This window comes from Cariama cristata, unplaced genomic scaffold (assembly GCF_000690535.1).
Source record: "Cariama cristata isolate BGI_N322 unplaced genomic scaffold, ASM69053v1 scaffold468, whole genome shotgun sequence".
Lineage (NCBI taxonomy): Eukaryota > Metazoa > Chordata > Aves > Cariamiformes > Cariamidae > Cariama > Cariama cristata.
The window spans coordinates 1-25,592 of record NW_009630538.1 but is presented as its reverse complement, the minus strand read 5'-3'; the positions used below and the strand labels follow the sequence as shown (position 1 = coordinate 25,592).

The 25,592-nt window shown below is 39.5% G+C and overlaps 1 protein-coding gene across 1 annotated transcript in view; it reads left to right on the top strand.

Moving 5' to 3' along the window:
- LOC104165819 (Down syndrome cell adhesion molecule-like) overlaps nucleotides 1-22,655 on the top strand; it is a gene marked incomplete at both ends in the record, with an annotated part of 91,480 nt that extends 68,825 nt beyond the window's left edge. Inside the window, 3 exons of the mRNA XM_009705571.1 lie at nucleotides 17,732-17,928; nucleotides 20,991-21,087; nucleotides 22,527-22,655. Of these exons, the coding sequence (XP_009703873.1) occupies nucleotides 17,732-17,928; nucleotides 20,991-21,087; nucleotides 22,527-22,655 (423 nt within the window). The remainder of the gene's footprint in view (nucleotides 1-17,731; nucleotides 17,929-20,990; nucleotides 21,088-22,526) is intronic.
- Between the last annotated feature and the right edge of the window lie 2,937 nt (nucleotides 22,656-25,592).

Sequence of the window (25,592 nt, the reverse complement as noted above, 5' to 3'; positions counted from 1 at the left end):
TTACGGGAGAAGAGTGGATTATCAGGCTTGAAAATAAATTTGGGGGAGTCTAAATATATCTGGTTTTTAGGAAGCTATAAGCAGTGAAAAGCAGAATTGAGTTTGTAGTGAAAGCGCAACAGACGTTATACTAAAACCATGGTATGACTGGCATAAGGACATCTAACTGTCAAATATATTGGCAAAAATACGATGGCAAAAATAGATGATATTTTACCTGGTCAAGAGGATGCCCATTATAACAGTGAGGGATAAAAACTATTCAGCTTATGTAAGAAAGCTTAACGTGTCTGAACTGCCTTTAAGACAGTTCGCTTTCTACGTGGCAGGGAGACAAGGATGTAAGAAGTGTGGTTTTCTGTCTTATGGCTTACAGGAGAACGAGGGGATGGCATTAACTGCAGTGGGTTTGCTGTCTCCGTGTCTTCAGCTTCATTATGTTAGCTGTGCAGGCTGATGAACTGTAATTGTTCCCTGGCTGCCCTTGGTAGGAGATAGGGTGACAGAGGGGTTTGGAGCACTGCTAGGTTCCTGTTTCTCTCATTGATCTCTATGAGAACAATCATTATGATAATGATTCTAATCCAAGCTTCTCTAATATAACTGAGAAATAAATGCTTCTTGGTTAATATGCCTCAATTAATGGGTCACCCAGCGTAGCTGCAGCAGGTTGCAAGTAAGTAGCTTTCAGGATCTGAGCCCAAATGATTATAGGTTTTCTTTCCCTTTTTAGATGAAATGGATTCATAAGCCTTACTCAAATGAATCGCTCTTGTAGTCATTAATTATAGTATACACATGTTAATGACATCATTATCAGGAGATAACATAATGTCCCAAGGACCACGTGTTACAGTTGTTTCCTGTGCAAACAATTGTGCTTGATAACACAGCCTGTCACAAAATGTCAAAAGAAACCACATGGTGTTCTTGGAATGATTGTGAAATTATCATGTGTCACAGCTATGTATGTCATAAACAATACCATCATGACTGAATTTTTCATTAGCATCTTGGGTGAGAGATACTGAAGAGAACAAACAATTAAGAACTTGAACATCTCAAGTGCAGCGCTGAATTGTTTAAAGCATACCCTGTGACTGAATTAAAATGCATTAGTCACGAATTGAGGATACGCATAGTAATACACAATATTAAGGACCTTGGGAGAATTTTTTCTTGTTTGTATTAAACAGAAACAGAAACTAATTAAATTTTTTGATGTTCTCCAGTTTAGTTCTCTTTTAGCACCTCCCTTTTTGCTTTGTATGAGGACTAGATAGTACGATTGTAGGAGAGTTGCCAGTGTAACTTTTATTTCAGCGAATGAAATCCTGGTCAGGCAAACGTCAGCTCCTCTGGACTTCTGCAGGACCAGAACTTTCACCCACATGGCCTGTCGAGCTCTGGAGGGGTGAGCCATCTCACTTACACCCCTGCCGTGATACTGCAACAATTTCAAGCCCGTGGTTGGCACGTGGGTTTTTCAGTGGACGGTCACAGGAACAGAGCTGCTCCCATTATCCAGCAGCGGGGCCGGCGCGCATCCCGCAGCATTTAACTGCTAAACCCTTCCTGGCTTTGCCTCTGCACGGCCCTGTTCAATAAGAAAGACTGAATTCCTTCTTTTAGTTATCTATGGATTTTAGCAGTGTTACCATCTTTTAAAGTTTTCCTTCTGAACTATGAAAGTGACAATTTATTGAGCTATATATTTTTGATTTTCCTGTTTTGTTTTTTTTTTTTTACTGAACTGAGAAACGTGATTATTCTCCTGCTGGAAGTAAGCTGTGCAAATTGCCAAGAGCCATGGGTTCGCCAGGCACCGAAAGGTTGAACAGCTTTCCCTGGGGCTGCAAAGGCTGCTTGTTACAGGGCTGCCAGGAGCTTTCCTCCTCTAATGCTGCCTCCGCCGTAGGGTTGTGTGGGACCTGCTGACAAACAGCCCGCTCAAAGGGCTGTCAATACCATCATCATCTTCCAGAACTGTGCTTTTTTTTTTTAATCCACAAGACTGTGTCTTTAGATGCTTTGATGATAACACTAATACTGCTTTAGTCACGCAGTAGTTAGCCATCACTAACAATGTAGACGAAGGGTGCTACCCGAAATTTGTTCCTTCCCTAACCATTAAATTTCAAAAAATGTGTGCTCCTGGTGCTGATACTACTTTATGTGAAAAATCCATAGGAACCAACCAGCCTTCCTGAAGCAAGTCCAAGATAGCTGACATGCAAATATTTTAGAAAATTTAAAGTCGAAGGACTAGTCTCTAAAGCAACATCTTAGTTTACATTTTTGTAGCCTGTGGGTCTAGGTGATCCTGAAGGAGAAAGAGAAAACCATCTCAGAGGCTGCTCTCGAATTACATCTTTCCTTACCAGTAATAACGATATGGGAATTCTTGATAGATGACCTGTTTTTACACTTCCTGAGAGGTTTCAGTATGATTAAGATAGTGATCCAGATTCCTCTCTGTTTTCACCTGAATTGGAGTACCAAATCTTCCAATGTTCCCTACAAAACTAATTATTCAGGTTTACAGTCTTGCAGTTACCAGCTAGCTCAGCTCTGATACATGCAATAAATTACCAGTGACCCTTTTTTCACCTCTTTGCCTCAAAGTCCCGTTCTCTAATTAAAAAACACAACAGGAGCCTGCTCAGACAGGAGGGTAGACTTAGGGGGGTGGTGGTGGGGGAACTGTGTGACATTACAGGGATTTATTCTGGCAAAACCTGAGGCAAGGAACGTGAGTTCTGGAGAGAAAGGTGTAAGACTGGTGAGATTTATGAGAGACTGGCAGAGCTGACAATAGAAACTGGAAGAGTTACTGGAGCTGCCGGCAACTTTGCAAGCTTTTGGCAAGAAAAATCAAAGGATTATTATTTGTTAGCAGTGGTATTAAAAATGTATTTAACTGACACAGAGCTGAGAAGGCTTTTCCTTTCTTCGGTGCTGCAGATATGATTGTTGTGGGTTTTTTTCCACAGTTCACTGGAGTTCAGCTTCTTAATGAGCTGTTCGTTATAAGACCAGTTCTGGGCGCTCTGTCTCTTGCTAGATGCTGCTCACACAGAACGACTGAGTCAAATACACAGCATAAATACAGGAACATTTCAGGAACCGCACAATTTTAAGAAGTTTCCAAGTTATCGTTGGAAAATCTTTAGGAAACATGAGTTGGGATTTTTTTCTTTTCTAGCTGTGTAACTGCCTCAAAAGACAGCAAATATACGCCACATATTCTCTGTAGAAATCATTCACTGTCTAGATAGTCAGGACATAATTTTAGGAAGACTCCAGTTACATTCAGGGATGTTCAGCAATTTTGCAAAGCGACTTGAACACCTAGAAACGAAAGAAGGAACGTAACAACATCTGTCAAAGAAGGTGGGAAGTAACCTTCTAGGAAACCTTAATTTTACCACAGAAAATAGAGTAAAATGAAAGTATCCTATGTGGCATTCAGCAAGCCTAACCAAAAGACCAGTAGTCTTTCATGCTTCATTTCATTTATTATCTTCTAACCACGTGCATGATCAAAAATAAGGCAGAAATAGGAGAAGCGGCATCGTTCACTAACTGCATAACCCTGAGCACTGTGTATCCTCTGTGCTAAAGGAGACCTTATCTTGGGGGAAAAAATGTTTGTGTAATTAAAGAATGTATTATCAAACCAGATCACAACAAAATAGGAGACTGTTTGGAAATTTCAGTTATTTTGTTTATTGAAATCTTGGGTGTTTGAATTTACCATTTAGAATAAGTTTCTCTCTTAATCCATATAAGATTAATCCATAGAGGATATCTTATAGTTCTGTACATCCTTTCATTCTTACATATTTTTAAAGTCTGCCACCAGTAAAGTCTGAATACTTAAGTCCTCAAAATAGAATTCTGTCATTCAAGTTGCAGGATTCAATACTAACTCTTTGAACCAATTGCTGGGTCTGGAGACTTGGACAAAGCAGCCTGGTTGAATAGTCCTTCATTTTCTTTGCTAAGAACTGAGGGAGAAAACTTGTCCTTGGGATGTCCTGAAGGTGTCCAAAGTGATCAATGACCCACTTACTAGAGGGAAAAGAAAGAAAAGAGAATAAATAGGGGTGGAGAAGAAATCTGCTTTTATCACCCTTGCATAAGCAGTTGAGATGAAGTGAGACTCTGGTGGTTTTGTCCCCGTTTAGAGTTGTAGTTGCAGCTGCTTTGTCAGTGGCAGCACCTACTTTTTTAAAACATTCGTATTTGTTTATTAGTTTGGCATCATGCTGATATTGTTATTACTTTAATTTATCTTACTGGTAAGGAAAGTTAAAAAGTCATGTCATTTTTCAGCATCTTTCAACTGTGAATTCTCAGTGAAATACTATGGGACAAAGGTGTAGCACTTCTTTAACAACAAGGGATTTTTGGTGTCTAATTTAACAGCCAGATTTTCCATCAGTTAACAGAGAGCAGAAGGGCAAGAGCTTCTCAAGATAACAATCTCAGAATGTTTTTTGCAGGATCTTAGGTAATATGATAAATCTTTCATTACAAGCAGCTACCAAAAATACCAAAAACCAAACTGTGTTCAAGTAGTTATTTGCAGAGGAGAAGTAGCATGGGTATAAAACACAAGGTATTGTGTCCTGCCCATCAATCTTGCAGTCTGGTTTTAGCAAGAAACCTTGAAGCATTCATCCATGGGGAAATTCATTAAACAAGAAGCTGACTAGAAGCTGACTAGAAATTAGTGGTAACTTCACTTCATGGTAAATAAGAGATTTTCTACCTCTGATTCAATAATACCGTAACCTTGTGCGTTGTGTTTGTGTTTTACTTGGCAAAACTATTCTTTCAGTTCCTCACAGAAATAAAGAGTCGGGAAGGTATTCTCAGATCACCACCAGGAAATCTATGTCCCTTGGAGTGATTTTAGCTTCATGCATTGGAGCGATTGTACTAGTATTGTTTGGATGAAAAAAAGATTCATTTTTTGAGAATTTTCATAAATTTTCGTAATTTTTTTCCTTTTCTGTCAGAATTTGCATTTTGAAGATACTTTGTAAGCATGTTGGTCTGATTTTTGGACTGTAATATACATTTTTTTTCCTCCTGCTGTCAGTGTTTTATATCACCTCTAACTAGGAAATCTCATTTGGTGAAAGCTCCTGGGGAGAGTCAAGCGGCAGTACTGAGTTTTAAAACACATTTTTGTGCTTATATCATAGTCTTTATAAGATAAGTAGCTCTAACTATTGCTTAATAGAGGGTTTCTACAATTTTTTTTTTAAAAAAAAGATTTATCTAATTGGTTAAGCCATTGGCCACGTGTCTAATTAGTCAGGTCATGCAAGGAATTGAAGAGCCTGTGAAGCTGATAATGGAAAGCAGTGATTTTTGCCTCTTAGACAGTATTTGAAATCTGTCCGGATTTATGGTGACTGAAGTAGCATTACTGTCTAAAAAGTGTTTGGTGCTCTGAATCCAGTTTCGTAAGAGAGACGGATTAACAAGGGAAGCTTGCACAGCAGCTGATGGCTCCTGCATTTGTTTATGAATAAAATAAACACAAGAGTTCCATGACATAGGGAAATTATGAATGACGGCTTGCTGAAAATTATTATTTCATTTCTCTGTATAGTTTCTGATGGTTTTGTGGACAGAAAAATAAAATGTTAGCTGTTTGCACAGACAACAGTTGAAAAGAAATGCTTAGAAATATTCAGAAAGTTTGATCCTTTGGCTCCCCTCCAGTAGCTTTTACACATAAATTATTGTCCAGGAGCCAGGCTCTGAGGCATCAGACCAGCCATGGCTGACAAGGAATACTCCCAGATGTCTCAGGAAGATGGTAGTAAAAGCTGAACCAGGAGCTGTGGAGCTCAGAGCTTGGTCCCACCCGTGGTGTCAAACCACGGGCACACTCAGAGTCCTCAGCTTCGTTACAGAGGGCTGGGAAGTCCTGAGACCCCCATTTGAGCCAGAGTTTTCACCATTTTCAGATTACCTGTTTTGGAGCCAAGGAAATGTAAGGCATCCTCCTTTCACAGCTGGGAACATGAAAGCCCTGATCGCTCCTTTCCAAGCCTGAGCCACCCACCCAGTCGACTGGGCAGCACTGCACTATAACCAGAGACCAACACTTTTTCTTTCTGTGTAGTCATAAAAAGTGAGAGGGTATCCCAAAAAACAGTGGTTGGATGTGATGCAGAGAAATGAATTTCAAAGCCTTGCTTGGCCATTCTTATATCTTGATGTCCTTACAGCCAAGTTATAAGTTATAGTAGGATGAGTATTTCTCAATCTCTATTATAGGAAGTATTTCATTTTGGAAATAAAATCAAATATTAATTGAAGTAATTGAAAATAATTAACTCATAGTTTTAGTCTGTCATATGTTACTTTGTTTGTGTTGTTGACCTTACCCAAACCTGTGTATGTAGTGAAATGTCTCTCATGCTAGAAAGAGAGAAATTGGGGAGGGAGAGGCTGAGGCACTTAGGTTCAAAGTTGTGTCCTCAAACAGGTAGTGATCATGGACTATATTGCTTACTCTGAGTGTTTGTCATCTCTTTTTCTCATCTTTTAACCAGTAATTGAATGCTGAGCTAATAAACCCTGTTCAGCAATTCCTTTTGTCAAAGAGACTACATTCTCATAAAAAGTTTTGGGTCAAAGAAATTAGCTGTTCTTTGCCAAAGAACTGACAGTCCAAAGTCCCAACAGGAATGGTTCTGAAAAGCGTCCTACCAACTTACAAGAAACTCTAAAATGCATCACAGAAAGAGCAAGACCACCCCAATAAAACCTGAACGTAAGACTAGTAAGGTTGTTCTATGGTGCATAAACCCACACTCTTCTATTGTAAGTGATTATTCCTTTTATAATGGAATATAATTTAAAAAAATAAAAACAAAACCCAGAATCACCAAATAAGCACTTAAAACTCTTGGATTTCTGAAAGCCAAACTCTTTGTATGAAGGTAATTTAATAATTTAGGTAGCAAGTTTAGATCTAAGTACATATTTTGTGTGTGTGTTTCAAGGATGTGATTTAAAAAGAAACATTTGACAATCTGGTTAAAAAATAAATCAAAGAAATATTTTCATATTGCCCCTGTAACCAGCTGCTTCATTTTTCATATTGAACATCCATTGTATACGATGTGTCGAACCATGCTTAGAAGCGTGACTTTCTTCTTACTTTGCTGGTGGCTACATTATCACCACTGCCATTTTGGCCTCTGCTTTTGGGTGTTCATTCTGTATGTGAAAGAGGGAATAGGAGTTCCTATTCCTTTGAAACATGATTTAAAAGAAAAAACTACACCAAGTCCTTTGAACTCCTTATAACATTCATGCTGTGGGAAGGTACTGTGGAGGGAAGTGACCTGCAGCCCTGTGCCATGTGCTTTGTTCATGAGATGGATGGCTATAATTTACTCCTGCCTGAAACACTAGTATTTACGATGCCTTTCCTTGGCTGAGGGGTAAAAATGGTCTCCAGAGAAATAGAAACATTTTTTTAAGAGTGTATTGAAAAGAGAAATCCACAGGACAGCTGAAGGTCAAGGGAAGAAGGCAATGCTTTGTCTTCTTTTCCAAGTAATGAAATAATTCTCCTTATTTGACTCCATGGAAAACATTTACTTTTTTTTTTTTTCCTTTTTTACTTGCACACACACACACACATGCATATGCACACATGCAAGCACAAACACCCACCCAGCCCTTGACCTCAGTTATATAGGAGGACCCCAGTTATATAGCAGGACACTGTTAACGTCAGGACCAGTAGTGTAAAATTTGGCTTTAAGACTCCTTTTCAGCTGTTCTCTGGCTCACAGCTGGATGAGCATATTGGCTGCTCTGAATAATGCAAAATAACTATAACCCTGGTTCAAATTAGAGTCTGCTTCCTCTGCCCTTGGGCATTTGGGTACTGGAGCCAAATTGTCAGCCATTGCTTTTGTCCAGAAGTTTTATTAATTGTTCAGTGTGATAGTTCCAAAATACTCAGTAGACCTAGCCTTTAGATTTTATCAAGCGCAGCAAAGACAGGATAGCAATGAATGTAAAAAGCACAAAAAATCCCCAAGGGAGGGTCCTAATTTTAGATTTAACCAAGGTAAGTGAGAATTTTCCTTCCTGATTTTCTGCTGTAAGAGCTGCTTCTTGTTTATGGGTAAATGTATCTCATGGAAGTACTTATTGAGTATCTTTACTTTAGAAATATTGTGTTTATCTAAACCCTCTCTGTTTTTCTTTACTAGTAATTCCCTCTTTCCACAAGGCATGTATTAAAAAAACTGTTAAGCCCACAAGTTACCTATCAGCTTTTCCTAGATCACATTGCCTTTAAGATGGTTCGCCACTCTTCTGGAAATTTTCTCCTTTTACTGACCAACTTAAGAGATATGTTTTCCCTGTAGAAATTGCTGGCATGCTGAGCAGCAAAAGTAGAAAATAGACCTCATAGTGGAAAATAAAAGATAGACCTCGTTAGGAATCAAGTTTGTTGTTTTTCAGCAACAAGCAAAGCCAGTACTCCATAGATGGTCAGGTCATGCCCAAACCATCCCCAGATGGCCCCTGTGACAAGGGGCAGATTTAGAATTTTGACTGCAGAAATCAGACTGATGTCCATTAAAATAAATGTCTTCAGAGCTTTTTATTAGGATCTTATTGTCCCCAGTTGAATCTCCTTTCCTGTCTCTCCTGAGATACTAGCATTTATTGACATCCTAAATCTCCTTAGTTAAGAGAATGTAGACTTTAAGATTAAACCTTTACCAGTGGATTTCCCTGACTTTAGGCTGGATTTCTAAAGGTTGGTTCTAAAAGTCTAAGCAGCTCAGCCTGAGGTCTTTTTATCATCGAGAAGAAGCCATTCATCATCTCTAAGGCAAGATGAATGGCCCTCTGGAAGGTCTTGTTTCCCCCCAAGGACTGCTACAGAAGAAGTACTCATTTGAGTGGCTGAAGGCTTGGACGACTGATTTTTAGCCACCTGAAGTTAGGTTGAGATGCATGCCACTGACTGATTCTATGAACGTGCTCTGCATCCATGCACAGGTGAATGCTTTTGTGTGTACATCCAATGCAATAACATCTTTCTGTTAGTATTAATACGCAGAATATATGTATATTTATATTTTATTAATATACTTACGTAAAGAATACCTACATAAATATATAGAATTGTATCTTGCTGATTTTAAAATACTGGAGTTCTGTTCCTATCATCAAAGTATCAGATGCTATTGGTCTATCTGCATCTATCTAGACAATAAAAATATAATTCTCTCTGAAAGGCTAGACAAGACTAGTTCTACCAGAGCTCTCTTATACATCAGCCGATAGTATTTCATGGCTTTTTAGCTCAGAACTGAGCTGTTATAGACCCAAGTCACCATGGTTAAAAGTATACTTACTTGCATGAATGAGCAGTGAATGAAAACCATTAATGTCCCAGCATGCACTGCTCGCCAATACTCATTTTTGTGGTAGCCGGAGTTTCTTCGTGTGTTTCTGCTTCATTTAAACCCGTCAATACCTCAATTAGTGCTTGCTTCTCTTCCCCTGGGAGGGACATTTACACATGTCACTTGACAGCCTCCAAAATCTACAACACCCATGGGAACGGCTGGGTCTTAAAATATATTCTGATTAAAGCTTGTGTTTTCCAGTGACTTTCTGCCCCCTCCTTTTTTTTTTCTTTTAAACTTGTAAACTGTTCGGATATTTTTAATGAAAGGGCACAAATGGAAAGTTTAAAGCATAACAACTTGTAAGAAAACGAGCACTCTCCCATGTGAGTCTACACGCTCTGTTTTTTACTGATTTGCATTCAGTAAGTCACAAAAAATTAGAGCGCTGTACTTTACAATTATGATAGCAGTAACCCTCTCATTTAACATTAAAACTTGATGCCATCTTGATGGCAGACTGAATTCAATTTAAGATCAAAGCATTGGAGAAGTTATCTAAAATTATATTTTGCTAGTTTTAACTATTTAACAATCCTGCTCTTTCCAGCCTGACTTTTATACAGGATGATGAAAGATCATAATTGATTTGGAATAGAAAGTGGCCCAAGAAATGTATACTTAATGGAGATATGTTTCTAATACTAATTTTTAGGCATCCATGCTTTTCAGCAATGGCAATGATGGTAACACATTGTCCATTAATTTCTTGTGAAGGAAGAGAGTGTTTGTTGAAGTCTTCATAAATCACAATTATATACGTACTAATGTAATTTTTTATAGATCTTTGATCACTCAGTTTGGTTTTGACAATTAGCCAAGCTTTGATGAAACTGATTTTCCAGTGCCTCATGTGGGTTACCATAGTTTGTCACAAATTTCCTCAGGCTTTTACTATAACTGACTGCAGGGAAAAAAGCTGTCAGCTTATCAATTCCCATTTTCTTTCTCTTGGTTATTAGGAAGTGCAGTTAGACAAAATGGGAATTGAAGCTGCATGGCAAAGCAAAAGAAAGTCATATTCATTTCAGAACCATGTCAAAGTCAAAGGAAAGACCGAGAAGTGTAAGCAGCTGCTGGTCTCGTGTGTATCATTTGAAGACAGCAGTTTGCACTGTACAAACATAAAACTAATGCAAGAAAAGACCTCAGGAAGAGGAAAGAATTGCCTTTGTGATTTGAGAGAAAAGACCTTTTTAAATTTTATTAATGCGTCTTTTGGTTAAAATTCATAGCTGTCATGCAAAATAAATCAACTTCTTTTCCTATAATGTGACCTGAAACCGCTTCTGAGTGAATAAGATATGAACCCTAAATGTTCACAGTCTTTGCCCTGACATATTCAATCAGATCATGAGGCACTGGTGAAGCTGCCAAGTACTCAAGACTTCATTGTCATTCTTATTAAAGCTTAGCATCAAACAAGGGCTGGTTTAGCTTGGAAACACATGTTTGAGTGATACTTACAATCAAAGTAGCTTCATTTATATCAGGGAATAGCTAGCTGAAACGGTATTTTAGGGTATACAGGATCCTTATTCATTCCCACTCAGCGATTTATTTCTCTTTAGAATTTTTTTTCAAAGATTACCTTGTATGAATGCCCTAATATCCTAATAATGCGGTTTTTACATACCACTGAGTGTCTTGTTTTGTTATGGGATTTGTAATGCAAACTGCAAACTTAGGTAGCTGGGACACGGACTGGTCATGTCTGTGTTTAATTTCTCTCTATTATTTATATATCATAATTCTCATTGACATCACTCTTCGCTAAATAGAAACATAAAGATGCGGTTTCTGCCGTGCACAGTCTCTTTTTCCATGGCTGCACTGTTTTTCATACTGTTCTCTCAGAAAATTATTTTCCTGATAGAACTGTAATCAAGATCTTGTCTGTTGTGCAGAAATCCATTCATCTAACAGTTATTAATGGCAGTGTACAAAAAGTTACTAGCCTTCCTTTTAGGGCAGGTTGGGGGCAGAAGGTAATTTGATTTGTTTTGCTTTGTTTTAAAAATGTTTTCAGGAATATATTTATCAATAAATTTTCTGAATTTATTTCATATACACTGTAGACTTCTGAAACCAAAGATGAGCAAATAATTCAGTCTGTCATATTAATTCATCAAATTTTTACTTCTCTCCTCAAATTTCTCAGGTTTACATGTTTTAAATTATTTTTTCCTAGTCTGAAAACTCAGCAGCAATTAATTTCAAAACATTTGCTTTTTGAATTTGAAATTCATGCCATATTGATTAGTTACGTAAATCAGCCAGTATTGTTTCTGCTTGAGCATTGCATTGCTTACACAAAAAATTCTTTACTAATTCCAAACAATATAGTAAAATATTGCATTCAAAATTCACTTTCATGAACTATTTAAATATTTTAAATCGAAATTTTAAAATATTTGTCCTAAAAGATCATGTCTCTGGGGAGGTTCACAACAGATGAATGTGAGTAGGTCACAAACATGAAGTTCATTTTCAAAATTAGTGAAGATTGGTATAAAATATTTGTCATTAGTTGTGTGTCCATTATTTTTGTGAAAATAACTTGTATTCATAAAAAGGTGATGTTTATTTTTGTGTTAACCTACTTCTTTCACACTTTGAGACATACAGTTTGTTTTCTAGTCTTGGGCATCTCTTAAAGATGAGGACTTAAGAGCATTGTTTTCACCTGCTGGAGAGGTCACAGTTTTACCAAGGAACTGTGTGCTTAAAGTAAAGTATTTGAGCAGTCCTATTGATTTAAAATTCTGTGCTAGATTCAGGACATAATTTGAATTCTGGAGAGATAATACTTAAGTAAGCAAAAATGTCACTTACCAGAGAGGGAGAACTGAAGTTAAGAGAAGAATTTTAGCAATGCACTCACTGACTCCTGGAAGTCTACTAAATTTGAAAATAAATTAACAAACAGGTGTCAGCTGATTATAATGTGAGCGCTAGTCTCTCTTAAATGTAAGTGTTGTATTTGCACGGGCTTTCTTTGCCTGAGCAAAAGTAGATTAAGGAAGAAGGAATTTGGTTTTGAGTTAGAAAAATCTCATTTGTCACGAACAGATGAATATTGTCACTGTGGCTGACCAGCATGAGAGGACATGCTGCATTTGGCTTAAATGTTAAATTGAAATTTTATTTCATTTTTTCAATATATATTCATTTCAACTTTAATGCAGTTTTCTCTTATCACAACTCCTATCTCATTCACAATGTTATTTTTACCCAAGGTTGTTTAAACTATATCAAAGGGCCATAGTCCTCTGTTCTCAAAGCTGTACAGGAAAACCAGATGGTGTTCATCTTCCCTCACTACAGCACTAGTGTGCACTTCTCTGCAACTGAGCAAGGCATTGCAGGTTCCTGAATAATCGGTGTAAAGAAGAAGCTTTTGAGGGCACAGTTCTTCTGGTTAGATGAACAGCACTCTATAGGTATCTTTCTTTCCGTTGAGGAAGTCTGTGATGCCTAGCTCAGCATAGTTGCTTGCAAGACGAATCCCACTATGGTGCCAGACATTTCCCCAACCTGGCCAGTTCGAGCATGCTCCAGTGAAGGAGCCGAGTTCTGTGGGAGGACGCTCTGCCAGGGCAGAGATCTTCAGACCAAGAGAAGTGGAGACACAGTGAGACATGTTGATATGCCAGGAGTCACACTGACAGAGTCCAGGACATGTCGGTTACTGCGCACACTCTCAAATTCTCACTGTGTTCAGTTATCTCCAGATCATTATTTCATTAGATTTGTTTATCTGCTGCATCTTTTCCATCTTTTTTCTCAAGAGCAACTTAAATCTGCATTAACATTTGACTATGATCAGCAATCTAACTTTCAATACAGCTCAAAACACGTTGTACAGTGTCACAGGGCATCTCCTCATCAGTTGTGGTGTTGGCTGTCTTGTATTCCTCTCTTCTCACCACAGCCAGGTTGCTAGAAAAATACCATTTGGAGACTACAGGTAGCGATAGTTCTTAAGCATACTGAGAACTTCAGTCAGTCTTAGAATCATTTATGGATGCTACAAGGGTATTTAGTGTTTAATTACAAGTTAAAGATAGGGAGCCTTTTAATTTGCTTTCTTCTCACGTGGCTATTTCCATCTAAGAACTAAAAGAGTGAAAAAATAGTTACTTCCTCTCCCCACTCCCTACATAATGTTTAAAAAGAATGTGAATTTTGGTTTTCTAGTAATTCGTGAAGGTTTATTCTAAAAGGATTCCAAAGTTTCTGTTTGCTCACGTTTCACCTAACTTACTATAGCCTCCTTATTCTGGATAATGAGTAATTAAGTGTGTTCATTTTTATTTGCATTCAGTTCCTGATGAAACACTCAGCAGTAGCAGAGAAAAGAAAGTCAGATTAAGTAATTTTTACTGAATCTCAGGAAAGGTCCAGGTTCAGTTTTCTTCAATAGTGGGATAAAAGGTTCTTGTTTTGTCTGAGCTGGTTCCTTGATTCTTAAGGGTAACCTTGACTGCTGAATTTTGCACTTTGATTTTTAATGATGAAATTATTAATGCTATAAAGCAATGAGATTAGTCTTACTGCCTCGCCCTGAAGAAAGGGGAAAAAGTGGGTTGACCTGGGAAAAGGAATAAACAAATCAGCTTTCCAAACGGAAGCCCAACTTTAAACAGAGAAATCTAGATTAATGCTGCTGGCAGCGATATGCATACCTTTAAAATGGAAATCACTGTAATCTATAAACTGTAGCTTCTGTTTTGTTTCATTTTGACCAATAGACCTTTAACAATGCCCAGCACCACATGGCGTGCTTCAGAGAAAGACGTGGAGAATCCCAGAGGAGAGACAATTGGGTTAATTTGTCCCATAGGGAAGCCTACTCCAAAATCCTGAAACATGACGCTATGCATTCCTTGAACATGCACAGCAACATGCCCTTCGCTTCCAAAATTCTCTTATACAAATACATATCATTATATGTGAGTGTGTATAATGTATATTTGAAGAGATATAAAGGATACACACACTTAATATGGCATCTGAATCATCCTGTTATCTTTCTAAATGCCTTCACTTTTTTTAAGACATCCTGAGAGAATATCTCATGCATATATAGTACAGATTTAGTTTGCTTATTTACAGTTTTCTAGATTACTTCGTCAGTAAAGAGCCAGCCTATTTATCTCAGTTATTTGCATCAGTAATTTGATTAAAGATAGTTGGAGGATGAAGAAATACGTTGCCTAAAATATCCTTAGGAATGTGGCTTTGTTACCAGAAGTCTTTTGACACAGAGGAAGATAAAAAGAAGAGCTTATGGTTTAGGATCATTGGAGATAAATTGTGAAGAGTAAAAAATCAGCTTTGGAGGAAGGGGTAATATTTAGCTGTGAGGCATTGCTATGGCAATAAGGAATCCATGTGGAAGATTATATGAGAGGAAGGGAAGGATAAGCAGGGATAAAGCTGTGTCTGAGGAATAAAGTCATCTTTCTTCACATGTTTTTATGCTGTGCTTATTAAGAAAGTTTGTTGGGAAAAAAAATTGAGCTTCATAAGCTAGGCTCTGGTTTTTGAAAAGCAAGCAAGATAGTTGTGGTGTTTGGTTTGGCACTGTCACCCATCAGGGGACCTTGAGAGAACTGCTTAGGAGACCTGAAAGTGAGGAAGAAGTCTCTGAGACAGGCTCCTTGAGGTCCGTGGTATTTAAATTGAAATCCAAATGTCCCGTTTTCTGTGGGTGCGCCCTGGGTGCTCCTCCCCGTGAAGCAGGAGGAAGGTAGACCTGCTAGCGCAAGGCTTGCCTGCTCCAAATGCTGAGCCCTCCGGCCTGGGGCCACGGGCACCTCGGGAGCTCAGGTACCTTGTGGGGAGGCACAGACCACCCCTCAGCTCCCAGGTGGGCTTAGCACATGCTCCCTCCATCACCAGAGAAACCCAAAATAGAAGATACTGATGGGAAGGAGGACTGCAGCTGTAGAGAAAATCACTTAGGTGACTTGGGAGCTTGGTGTGATTTAATTAGGGATGGGAAATGAGATTGGAGCAGGAAAATGTTGCTGTAGGGTAAGGGAACATGTAAGAACCTGAGGAAGAGGAGGAGGAGAGGTGAAGGGGACTGGAGTGTGTTGCATTGAGGGGAAAAGGGGGAGATGTGGAGAGGTGCGGCAAATGCAGAAGGAAAGGATACGTGGGAGGCTTGGGAGATTATAGAAGGAAGAAAGGTGGTGGCACAAGCTAATGATGGTAATGCGGACTCCTTAATAGCCTGCCACTCATTTGAGTGGGGTCTCTTATTGATGAACAAACTGCATAAAAGGATGTAGTGCTCTGTTTCAGGTGCTGCCGACGAAGGCAGATAGGTTCGAGTGCCCGTACCTGCGCACACAGGGCCCTCAGGCCTGCAGCTGCGTAGGCCTGGTACGCTGGCTTCTGTGATTGGAGGGGAAAAGCAGATAGCCGCAAAAAGTGACTTTCTGAAAGTTACCTCCTTGTGGATACTAGTACTTGGGCAGATGCTAGATAAAACTGAAACTATTTTCATTCTCTAGAAGACAGAAGCAGACTCATCCTAATTTTCTATTCTGATTATTCATCATTTCTTCTCTGTGACAAAAGTAATGGGTACCTAATATCCAAACAGTTAAACAAGACATACTTCTTCACTAGTGCGTATCAGTGCCTAAAGAGCCTCATATCTCACACAAGTCCTTTCTAAGAGTTCTTCCTGTAATTAGATCCCATTCATAACCCTAACCCACAGCTCCACAGCCCTGTTAATTTTCAAATTTGTTTGTTTTGGTTCAGGAAGCCTTTGAACAGAAAGGACTGCACCCTGACATATTGTCATATCCAAGCATCAACAGCTCTGGCATGTGAAAAGGTCATGCCACCAAACATTAACATTTCAGAACAGCAATTATAGTAATTCCTTTAAATAAGGATTTTTATTTTTTTTGCTGTCCGGTAGCGATAGATACAATCTATGCAGGAGGAAAGACCGGGAAGGCCTCAAATCAAGTTCTGTGTCAATGTCATCTTCTTAAAATAGAGACCCAGAGAAGTTCAGATGGAATGAGTGAGTTGTTCTGATAAGAAGAGGCAAATGTTCATGCATGAAGACAAGGAGAGTGGGGCTATTGCAGGAGGCAGCCCCGGAGTGCAAGAGCTTAGAGAAGGGTCTCTGTACTGCTACCTCATACGCTTTGAAAGGAGTGGACAGATTCATTCAGAAGAGAGCAGTTCTGTGTGCTGTCCAGGGCTTTCCAGCTTCTCCTAAGCAGGGAAAGGACCAGAACTGAAAGACAAGACTCATGGGCTTTGATTCTTCCTACTCACAAATGCCCAGATGCTATTCACTGGTGGACAAATCCTGGGGGAAGGAAAGGACAGGCTACTGATGACACCAAAGAGACCATCCTGTTTCAAAAATGGCATGTTTTGAGAGGTTTGCAGTAAAACACTCTGAGGATTGTTTCTTTCTATTTCCAGCTAATTTTTATTCCAAGATCTGAAAATACTTGGGGTTTAAGCATGTTCTTTCTAGCAAGAGGGTACTTTTATCAACATCAAAATTTTTTAAAGTCCTGAATGATTAATGAAGTTGACAATGATGTCCAAACTCTTCTGCAAATACCTTCTGAATACAATAAAAACTCAAATCTATCTAGGTTCACTGTCAGTTTAATTATACTTTCAGTTCAGTACAGTTTAACTATGCACGCAGCATGTACATGGACTGTAAGCTCTTTGGTGCAGAGCCTTTCTTTTAATTTTGCACAGCTCCTGGTTTAATTGAGCCCTCATTTTGATAGGTCATTACTGTCATACAAAATGGTAGAGCATGTATCTGTCAGAAAATAAAACAGTAGCTCATCAGAAGGAATAAGAAATTTTTATCAGTTCTTTATTGGCCCTATATCTGAACGCTTATCACTTACAGTACCTTTATGTGCTGTGAATATTTTAATTATGTTACAAGTTGTCCTGTGAGAAGCAAAACAAATGGAACCAGGCTTCCTTTGGATTCACATCTTCTTGTCTCTACAGCCCGACTGTCCAGTCGCAACTCCTCTCTGCTGAGATCCCTTTGAGGCCCATCTTCAATCTTAAGAAGGTTCTCTTACACAGGAATGAAAGCAAAATAAGTTTTCACATTTTTGACCATCTGGTCAAATATAGACAAACTGAATTGAGACCCAGATTGAAGGGCCAACCCTGTGTCATCAGACTAGTCAGCTCACTGAAGAACAATCTTTTTTTGTTTTGTCTGGTTTTAGTTCCAGCTATGATAACTTCCTATCCAAATACCACCTTGGCAACGCAAGGTCAGAAGAAGGAGATGAGCTGCACGGCGCATGGAGAGAAACCCATCATAGTCCGCTGGGAAAAAGAAGACCGAATCATTAACCCTGAAATGTCCCGTTACCTTGTTTCCACCAAGGAAGTTGGAGATGAAGTGATCTCTACCCTGCAGGTAAGAAAACAAAGTGACCCACGACTCATCTACATGTGTGAGAGTGTTGATTTGGTTTTGGTAGGGATGCACAGCTACCTCTGCCCTCCCAGGTCAGAGCCCCACCACTCACTCCACCTGTGGCACAGCCCTGGAGAGCTGGCAGCAAGAGGAGGTAGAGGAAACCTCTGCATCCCACCCCTCAGAAAAATTAGTCTCCATCTTCCCATGCTCCAGAGGCAACAAGAGGGAGCCTGGCTCGCCGTCCCTCTGTCCTTTCTGTCTCAGGAGCAGCGTGGCTCATGCCTTAACCTGCCCTTCCTGGGACGGCACGGCTCAGTTTTGAGTACACTGCTGATAAGCGCTGAGTGAATATCTGACCTCTAGTTTCGGTGTGTGTCAGGCTTCCCTTCACCAAAATCATTAAACTGTTTCGAGATAAAAATGCTGTCTTTTTAAAAAGTATTTTTTTCTCCCTCCCTTTCACTTTGTGGGGCTTGTGAGACCATTTTACAAAGTCAGGTTAGTCATCGGATTCAAAGTGAGATGGAAGGAAAAGGCACATGCAGATACGTAAGTAGTACATCTACTGCTGCCAGTAGTATTTGGCACTTCTTGTATGCAGTAGCAGAAGTCCCCAAGCCACCTAGCAAACGGTCATCATCTGCACCTTCACTTCTGCTGCTGTGACAGGCGGCTGCCTGGTGATATGGGAACCATGCATCGCCGCTTGCCTGACAAATCAGTATGTGGGGGACTGTTAACTCCTAAGTGGCTGACCTGGGGTAGATTGGGGGCTACATGAGTGGCACTGCTGTTTTGGGGACTGAAGTTTCCCCAAGATGCCGTGGAAGCACAGGAAGCTCCTGCTGTTCTGGTGTCACCTACAATGGGTGGGATATGATGTTGCCCTCAATATACCAGCATACAGCATTTTCCACTCAAATTTAAACGTACCAACATAAGCAAGTTATCAGTCCATTCCTTTACATTGTTACATGTGCCTTTATGAAATCTAAAAGCATTTTTTTAAAAAAACCATATAGATTCTCAGTTTAAAATCTTGATTTCCTGTCTTTCAGTCACATTCTTAAAAACATTGTTAACAGGCTCAAGGAGATAATTCTCTAGCTCTCTGGTGATTGTGTATTTTCTAGTGTAACTCTTAAGGTATATCTCTTTCTTCACTAGCCAAAAATTTTGTTGGATGATACCCAGTAAAAATCGTGTTTTGCTGTCCATGTGGCAGCTTTGTGATTGATTTCTATGAGGAAGAGTATGTTCTATGTGTGACTTTGTTCATAGTAGAGTATTTGTGTTATGAATAATATTTAATTATAGGGTAGACCCCTAGACCTTTCCGCCCTCATTTGTCTTATTGACTTTAATAAGATAATGCCTGGATGCACAACAGTATTTCTTTTTGGAAGGCTGGAAACCTGCTTGAAGAATTCCCTTCTGAAGCAGTTGTGTACGGTAGTGGTGTTCTATATCCGTATATATGTTGCATACAAAACCTTGGACTTCTGAGAGATAAAATGCCCTCAAAATAGAAAATGTCAGGATTAAGGTTGTCTCTGAAGCTTTTAACTCAGTGCTTTTGCATGTGTGCATGATGATGTGATCTTTAGTTGTATACTCAGCTTTTATTTTTTCTGCAGGACCCCTGCCTCAGTCAGGCATGACTTGGATTTTCTCTGGAGTTGAATTAGGGTTGAGTAATGAAAGACACTGTGTGATGCAAGGCTGATCATTGAAACCAAACTTTTCACAGGTGGCCAATAATTGTGTGTTCTTTGTTTTCTAGGTACTTGCCTTGAGCCCTTGGGGTCTGATTTGCAGAAGTACTAAGCCCTCATAGCTGCAGCTTAACTCAATGGAAGCTGTTATGAACACATGAAATGCTATTTATTGCTAAGGATTCTGAGGGGGGGGAAGGAAGGCCCTAGATGTATTAAATCGGGCTCTGAAAAACTTTGTTTTCCTATCTTAAAGCTCAGCCACACGTGCAACTTAGCCCAGCTTGACAAGTTACCACATCTCAGATGATAACTCCCCGATATCCTTGTAGCAAGTGGTAAATGAGTCCATTTAACTCAACCAGTGGTGAATGAGAGTTGTGCTCATATTACCTTGGCTTTGCTGAGGAATAAAGGGCATGTGGAGTTACCAAGGCTCAGCTAATATGTGTCAACTCGTCAAGCAGCCACAAACGTTATCATATGTCTGGTTCCTTAATTCCCCGTATGAAATGGTGGTAATACTCTTCATGATGTCAGGGTTTATGAAAATAAATTCACTTATGTTTCTGAAAGGGGTATTGCATAGGTGAAGCCACAGAAAAGGTTATGAGAAAATGAGTAAGTCTGTCTTCATGGCACAGTTTGAACTGTGTGCAGTAAATAAAGTGTGGAGCAGCACACTGAATAATGAGAAGAAAATGGTATTTGGAATATCTACTCGTTTAAAAAAAAATCCTCTCCCTATTGTACTTTCAGTGAAGCAGTGGTCCTGTAGAAAAATGTCATTATGATCATGTACGTAAAGATTATGTATACATTTCTATGTTATTGAATAACAATTTGAAGAGAAAGACCACCCAAAATTTTATTCTGAGGCACCATGTTAAATACTACAGGGTTCACCACCAGTGTTTGAACCTTTATTTCCTCCACACAGACTTCAGCCACTCGAGTTATTTTCAGAAATAACTGGAAAAATTTGGAGGCAGCATTTTGTGTATGGAAAATTTCAGCCAACTGTTAAATACTTGGCAAACTTCTGAGTAACTGGAAACAGGACTCCTAATGAGAAACCACAAGAATAGGTGGTGCTCCAGCTCCTGACTACACATGTAGAGCTGAAAGCCTGCTTCCTCAGCGCAGGTGTTGGTAGTTTTGATAAGTCTCAGTATTTTGGATGCTTTGCTATGCGTATGTATGTATGTGTATAACATGCAATATCTATTTATTACTGTCAAGTAAAACAGTTTGTACAATTTGTCTTGCACCATACAGAAAAGCTGTTGGTTTCTTTTCTCTGCGTGCTGTTCAATCAATCACTTCTTTTCAAACCACCTATAGATTTTGCCAACTGTGCGTGAAGATTCTGGCTTCTTTTCCTGCCATGCCATCAATTCTTATGGAGAGGATCGTGGAATAATTCAGCTCACTGTGCAAGGTAGGAAGAGGACAACATAAGGAAAAAAACACAGCTATTGTAGTACAGTAAGTGTATGCCATCCTCCGAAATCTGTTGGGGGGAGGGAGGCACTGATTCCTAATTAAATGCATTCCTCATTGTCAACGACATGAGGAGCCACATTAAGATGCTCAGTCTTTCATTTTCCAGCATCACAGATTAAATCAGAACAAAGGATAAGCTTGAGTCTTTCTAGATCTGTACAAATTAATAGGAAGAATTTTTCTTCACTACACTCGCTGACAATCTACTGGAGACACTTAAAACTATCATCTTCAGCAGGGACGGTGGACATGAGGGGGTACTTTTTGAGGGGAGAGGGTTGCATCTGTTTTTAAAGAACGAAAGTGCTTAAAACCCGAGTCTGAAATAAAGCAAAAGTGATCTGACTTTAGCTCTAGAGAAACGTTAAGCCTACTGTGGATCCTTCAACAAAATATTTCAAGTTTAATCAGTCAAAATAAATTGCAATCAGTTTGCACCGTGCAAATTCTAGGAACCTATGGTGCCCAGGGCTGGGGTTCCCTTCCCGCGGGGTTTCACTCCGGCAGACAGGAGCAAGTCCTGGGGTGGCCGAGGTGACAACGTTTGAGATGCAGAGCACGGGCAGGACTCAGCCACTGGCCACTGCCGATTTCTGTGCGATGCTTGTTCCTGTGCTTGTATGCCTTTGAGCATGCACACAACACGTTTCTAGGACTTGCAGATTCCTTTCTGCCCGCTTATGATTTCAAGTAACAGCAGATTTCAGTGAATGCCTAAGGCAGCTCTGTCGAAAAATTTAGGTGGAGTTTGGGGACAGGTTCTCAGTTACACCACTGCTCGTTTAAACTGCCGTGAAAATTTAAAGGGGCATTAGAATGGGTATAAATACTATTTATTTACAACCTTAACTCTAGAGGCAGAAAGAGGCTTTAGTGTAATTTTATACTGTTATCAAATTATTCTGTTATTAAATTAAGTCTTTTAAACAAACTCAAAAAGATAGAAACCTTGCTCCCTCCCCCCACCAAATTTAGCACTTTTAAGTTTAATATTCATATTTCTACCATCACCTTTTGGGTAAAAACTGTAGAAGTATCAGTGAAACGTGGTGTTCAAGGCAAAAATCTTTCCTAGCATGAGTAGTCCAATCTGGAGCGCTTTTAAGGAAACGCAACTCTACGTTGCATGTAAGAAGGTTACACAGAAGTCAGTATTCAAGATTACATCAGTGCCTCATAGTAGAAAAGTGACTTTTCCTCCCTCTGCTGAGTATTCTTCAGCAGATGGTTAACTGGTTCAGGGTGCTAATGAGTGACCGGAGAAAATGCCGTGAGAGCTTACCACCGGTAAGCTATGCCAGTGCCACACTCATTGATGTTATCCTGTCAAGAGTACGAGCTTTCTTCTGACTGAAACCCTGTGTGTTCACTCAGAGCCCCCCGACCCTCCTGAAATAGAAATCCGAGAGGTGAGAGCACGCAGTATTGCCCTCAGGTGGACCATGGGATTTGATGGAAACAGCCCCATCACCGGCTATGATATCGAGTGCAAGAACAAGTCAGGTAAGAAATAATCTTCCTCTGAAGTAATCCCTGTTGCTAGTCATTCATCACTGAATGTGTATCGTAAAAGATAATTCACAAATTGAAACTGCCTGATGGAAATTTTTGCCATGGTTTATTTAATCTTCCACAGTAAGATTTATCTTCATTTGTTGTCTTTTTTTTTTTTGTTTTTTTTTTTTTTTTTTTTTTTTTTTTTTTTGAGGTAAGGATATTAAGTTTAGCAATTGCTACTTTTCCCTTTTACCAGAGAAACCTACACATAAGGGGAACAAATTTTCTGGTAAAACAAGCCATTCTAGGTGATAACTGGTATGATGGTTTTGCTAGCTCATTCCTCGTCCCTGTTCTTATCTATTCTCCATTTGGATTTTTTTTTTTCCCTTTTCATTTTCTATTTTTCCCTGTAGAAAAAATACGTGCCTTTACAAATTATCTTTTCCTGTAGTGCTGATTTTTAGAAGTTATTTTCTGTTGATGTGAGAGTACATGGCATCTTCCCTGGAAAGTTAGCAGTGAAAAAGGGCAGTTATGAGAATTTCGAGACAAGGAAAGCTGTATGGTAGTTTACTGAACCACCGTGCGGAGTTCTTAGTAACATACTGCAAATGAACATCAATGAACATCTAGTAGGATGAATGAGGTGAATAGTTAAAAAAAAGGAAAAAAATGCAGCCCCCCTAAGTCAGGGAGGTATTCCTGATCCTGTACATATTAAGCTCCCCAAATATTCACTGTCTATTGAAATCTAAAAACATTCAAGGTGCATTGGAACTACGTTTGTGATGTAAGATCGCACTTAAAATGGGGCACATTGTTAAGCACTGTCCCTGAGTCATGACCGAGAAGGGACTAGAAAGGAAATTGCAATGGAACAACGTTTTCATATTTCAAGTATGATTAAAAAGACACTGAGAAATTATATTGTACTATTTTATGTTGGAGTTTGTTGCACTATTTGTAAAGGGACGGATTCCATCAAGAGGAATTTCTATGTGTGCTAGTCAGCGAAACGATCTGTTTATTGAGGCAACTAGAGTACATTTATAGTCTTCTTACTTTAGTTCTGAGATGTAAAAATGTACTTGTTCATAAAATTCTAAACTTTGCCAATTTTTTAGAAAAATTATTCTTTGCTATTTTTCATTTGTGCTTTACTTACTTAGGCAAAAAAAGTTGTGATGCTTTCATTACTAGATAAAATATTTTCAGGAGTGTTAAACCATCAGTCACCGCTTTTGCATTGGCTTTGTAAATGAAATTGGTAATGTCCAGGTGAGCATCGTACCTGAAAGATTCCAAGTGAAAATGCCCCGCTGAGGCTGTGGTCAGGAATCACAACTTCAGAGATGGAGACTAGGCAAGGATGCCTTCAAGGAACACGTATACCTAAAAGTTTCTGGGCTTTGTTTTCTTTTTTGATTCTTTTTCTTTCTTTCCAATCACCCACCTGCTCCAGAACAGTTTTTGAAAGTCATTCTTGCCTGACAGGCTCCTTTCTCACCCTAAAAGATCACTTGTATTTCTGAATCGTGTAACTCAGCATAACCCCATCCAGGAAGACTGAGCTGCTTTCCTTTGATTGAAGCAGTGGTGGAAAGAGACTTCAGAGCTCTGAATTGTTAGATTGAGTTCAATGTTTTCAGGTGATAATGCAGAATGCAGGCAAAGATTAAGTGGTAATCACTGTGAACTTGCATTGCAGAATGATGTCTCTGTAATATGGCATGATAAATCAATAGCAAGACAGCAAATGAGGCGCTATCGGGTTGCGTGAAAACATCAAGACACAACGTAGTAATAAAGGTTAAAAAACTGAAAGAAAGAAAAAATAGTGGGTGGCAGAATTGGTGTTGGAGAAAATATTTCTTTTTCTATGTATGAAGACAAATACTGGAGGTGATGTCCTAAAAAAAGCAGATTATCTTCATCTCTCTGCAAACAACAGAAACATCGTTTTTTAGAATCTGAGGATGAATGTTTGGAGAAACTAGGATCAGGTTTTTGAATTCTTGCACATGGTTTTTGTCATTAATTAAGTCATCAAAAAGATGAAACACCAAAGATGGTTACTGAAAAACTTGCACAGGGTGGTTGGGGGAACTTAGAACAAAGAAGGGAGAACTAAAACTTCTCACAGTTTCCAGATTCTAAAGGGACGGAAGAAAACTTAGATAAAACATTCCCAACCCAGACGGTAAGCTCAGGGAACATCCTGCCGAGGCCAAAGTAAAGATGTAAACTGCACAGCTGTGTTTACTGAGAATTTCCCACCTGTGTTGCTTACCCTGAGGACTCAGAAATGGATTTACAGCAGGATGCACCCTCTAGGCTCTTCAAGAAGGAAAACTGCAGAACTTTTCAGTTTCAGAGAATGTGCAGGTGACCACATACCATGCGTGGACTTCATATACGGTGCTGCCCTCGTGTATCCTATCTAACCCTCCCGTGCCATCAGACGGAAAAGACACATCGGTGACCCTCTAGAAGGAGCATGGAGTTGCCTGGCACGTGGGTAGGGGTCATCTGTAGGGTCCAGTTGCTGTACGGGAGCAATATGGATAGTGGGAGCTCAGCATTTCAGGCTGTTTCAGTACTTAGATACAAGGCCTGTCTGTACAGAAACGTACTTGCGGCACTCAGGCCTGACCTGTCATTGAAACCACTGATGTGTAGCCATCAGACTTTTCTGTCGGAGGTGTACAGAAAGGTTTGAAGATAGGAACAGGTATGTGGATCCTTCTTTGTGTCTCTCACCTCATCCTTTTCGGTTTTTTAAGTCCTTAGGGAAAGCTGAGGGGCAAACTGAACAGTGTTCTGTTTAAGTCCTGAGCTGAAGGGAGAGGACTGGGCTTTGTGCTTTCTTGTGCTCACGTGGGATCTGAGCATCCTTTAGGATGCACATCACAGAATCCCAGACTGGTAGGGGTTGGCAGG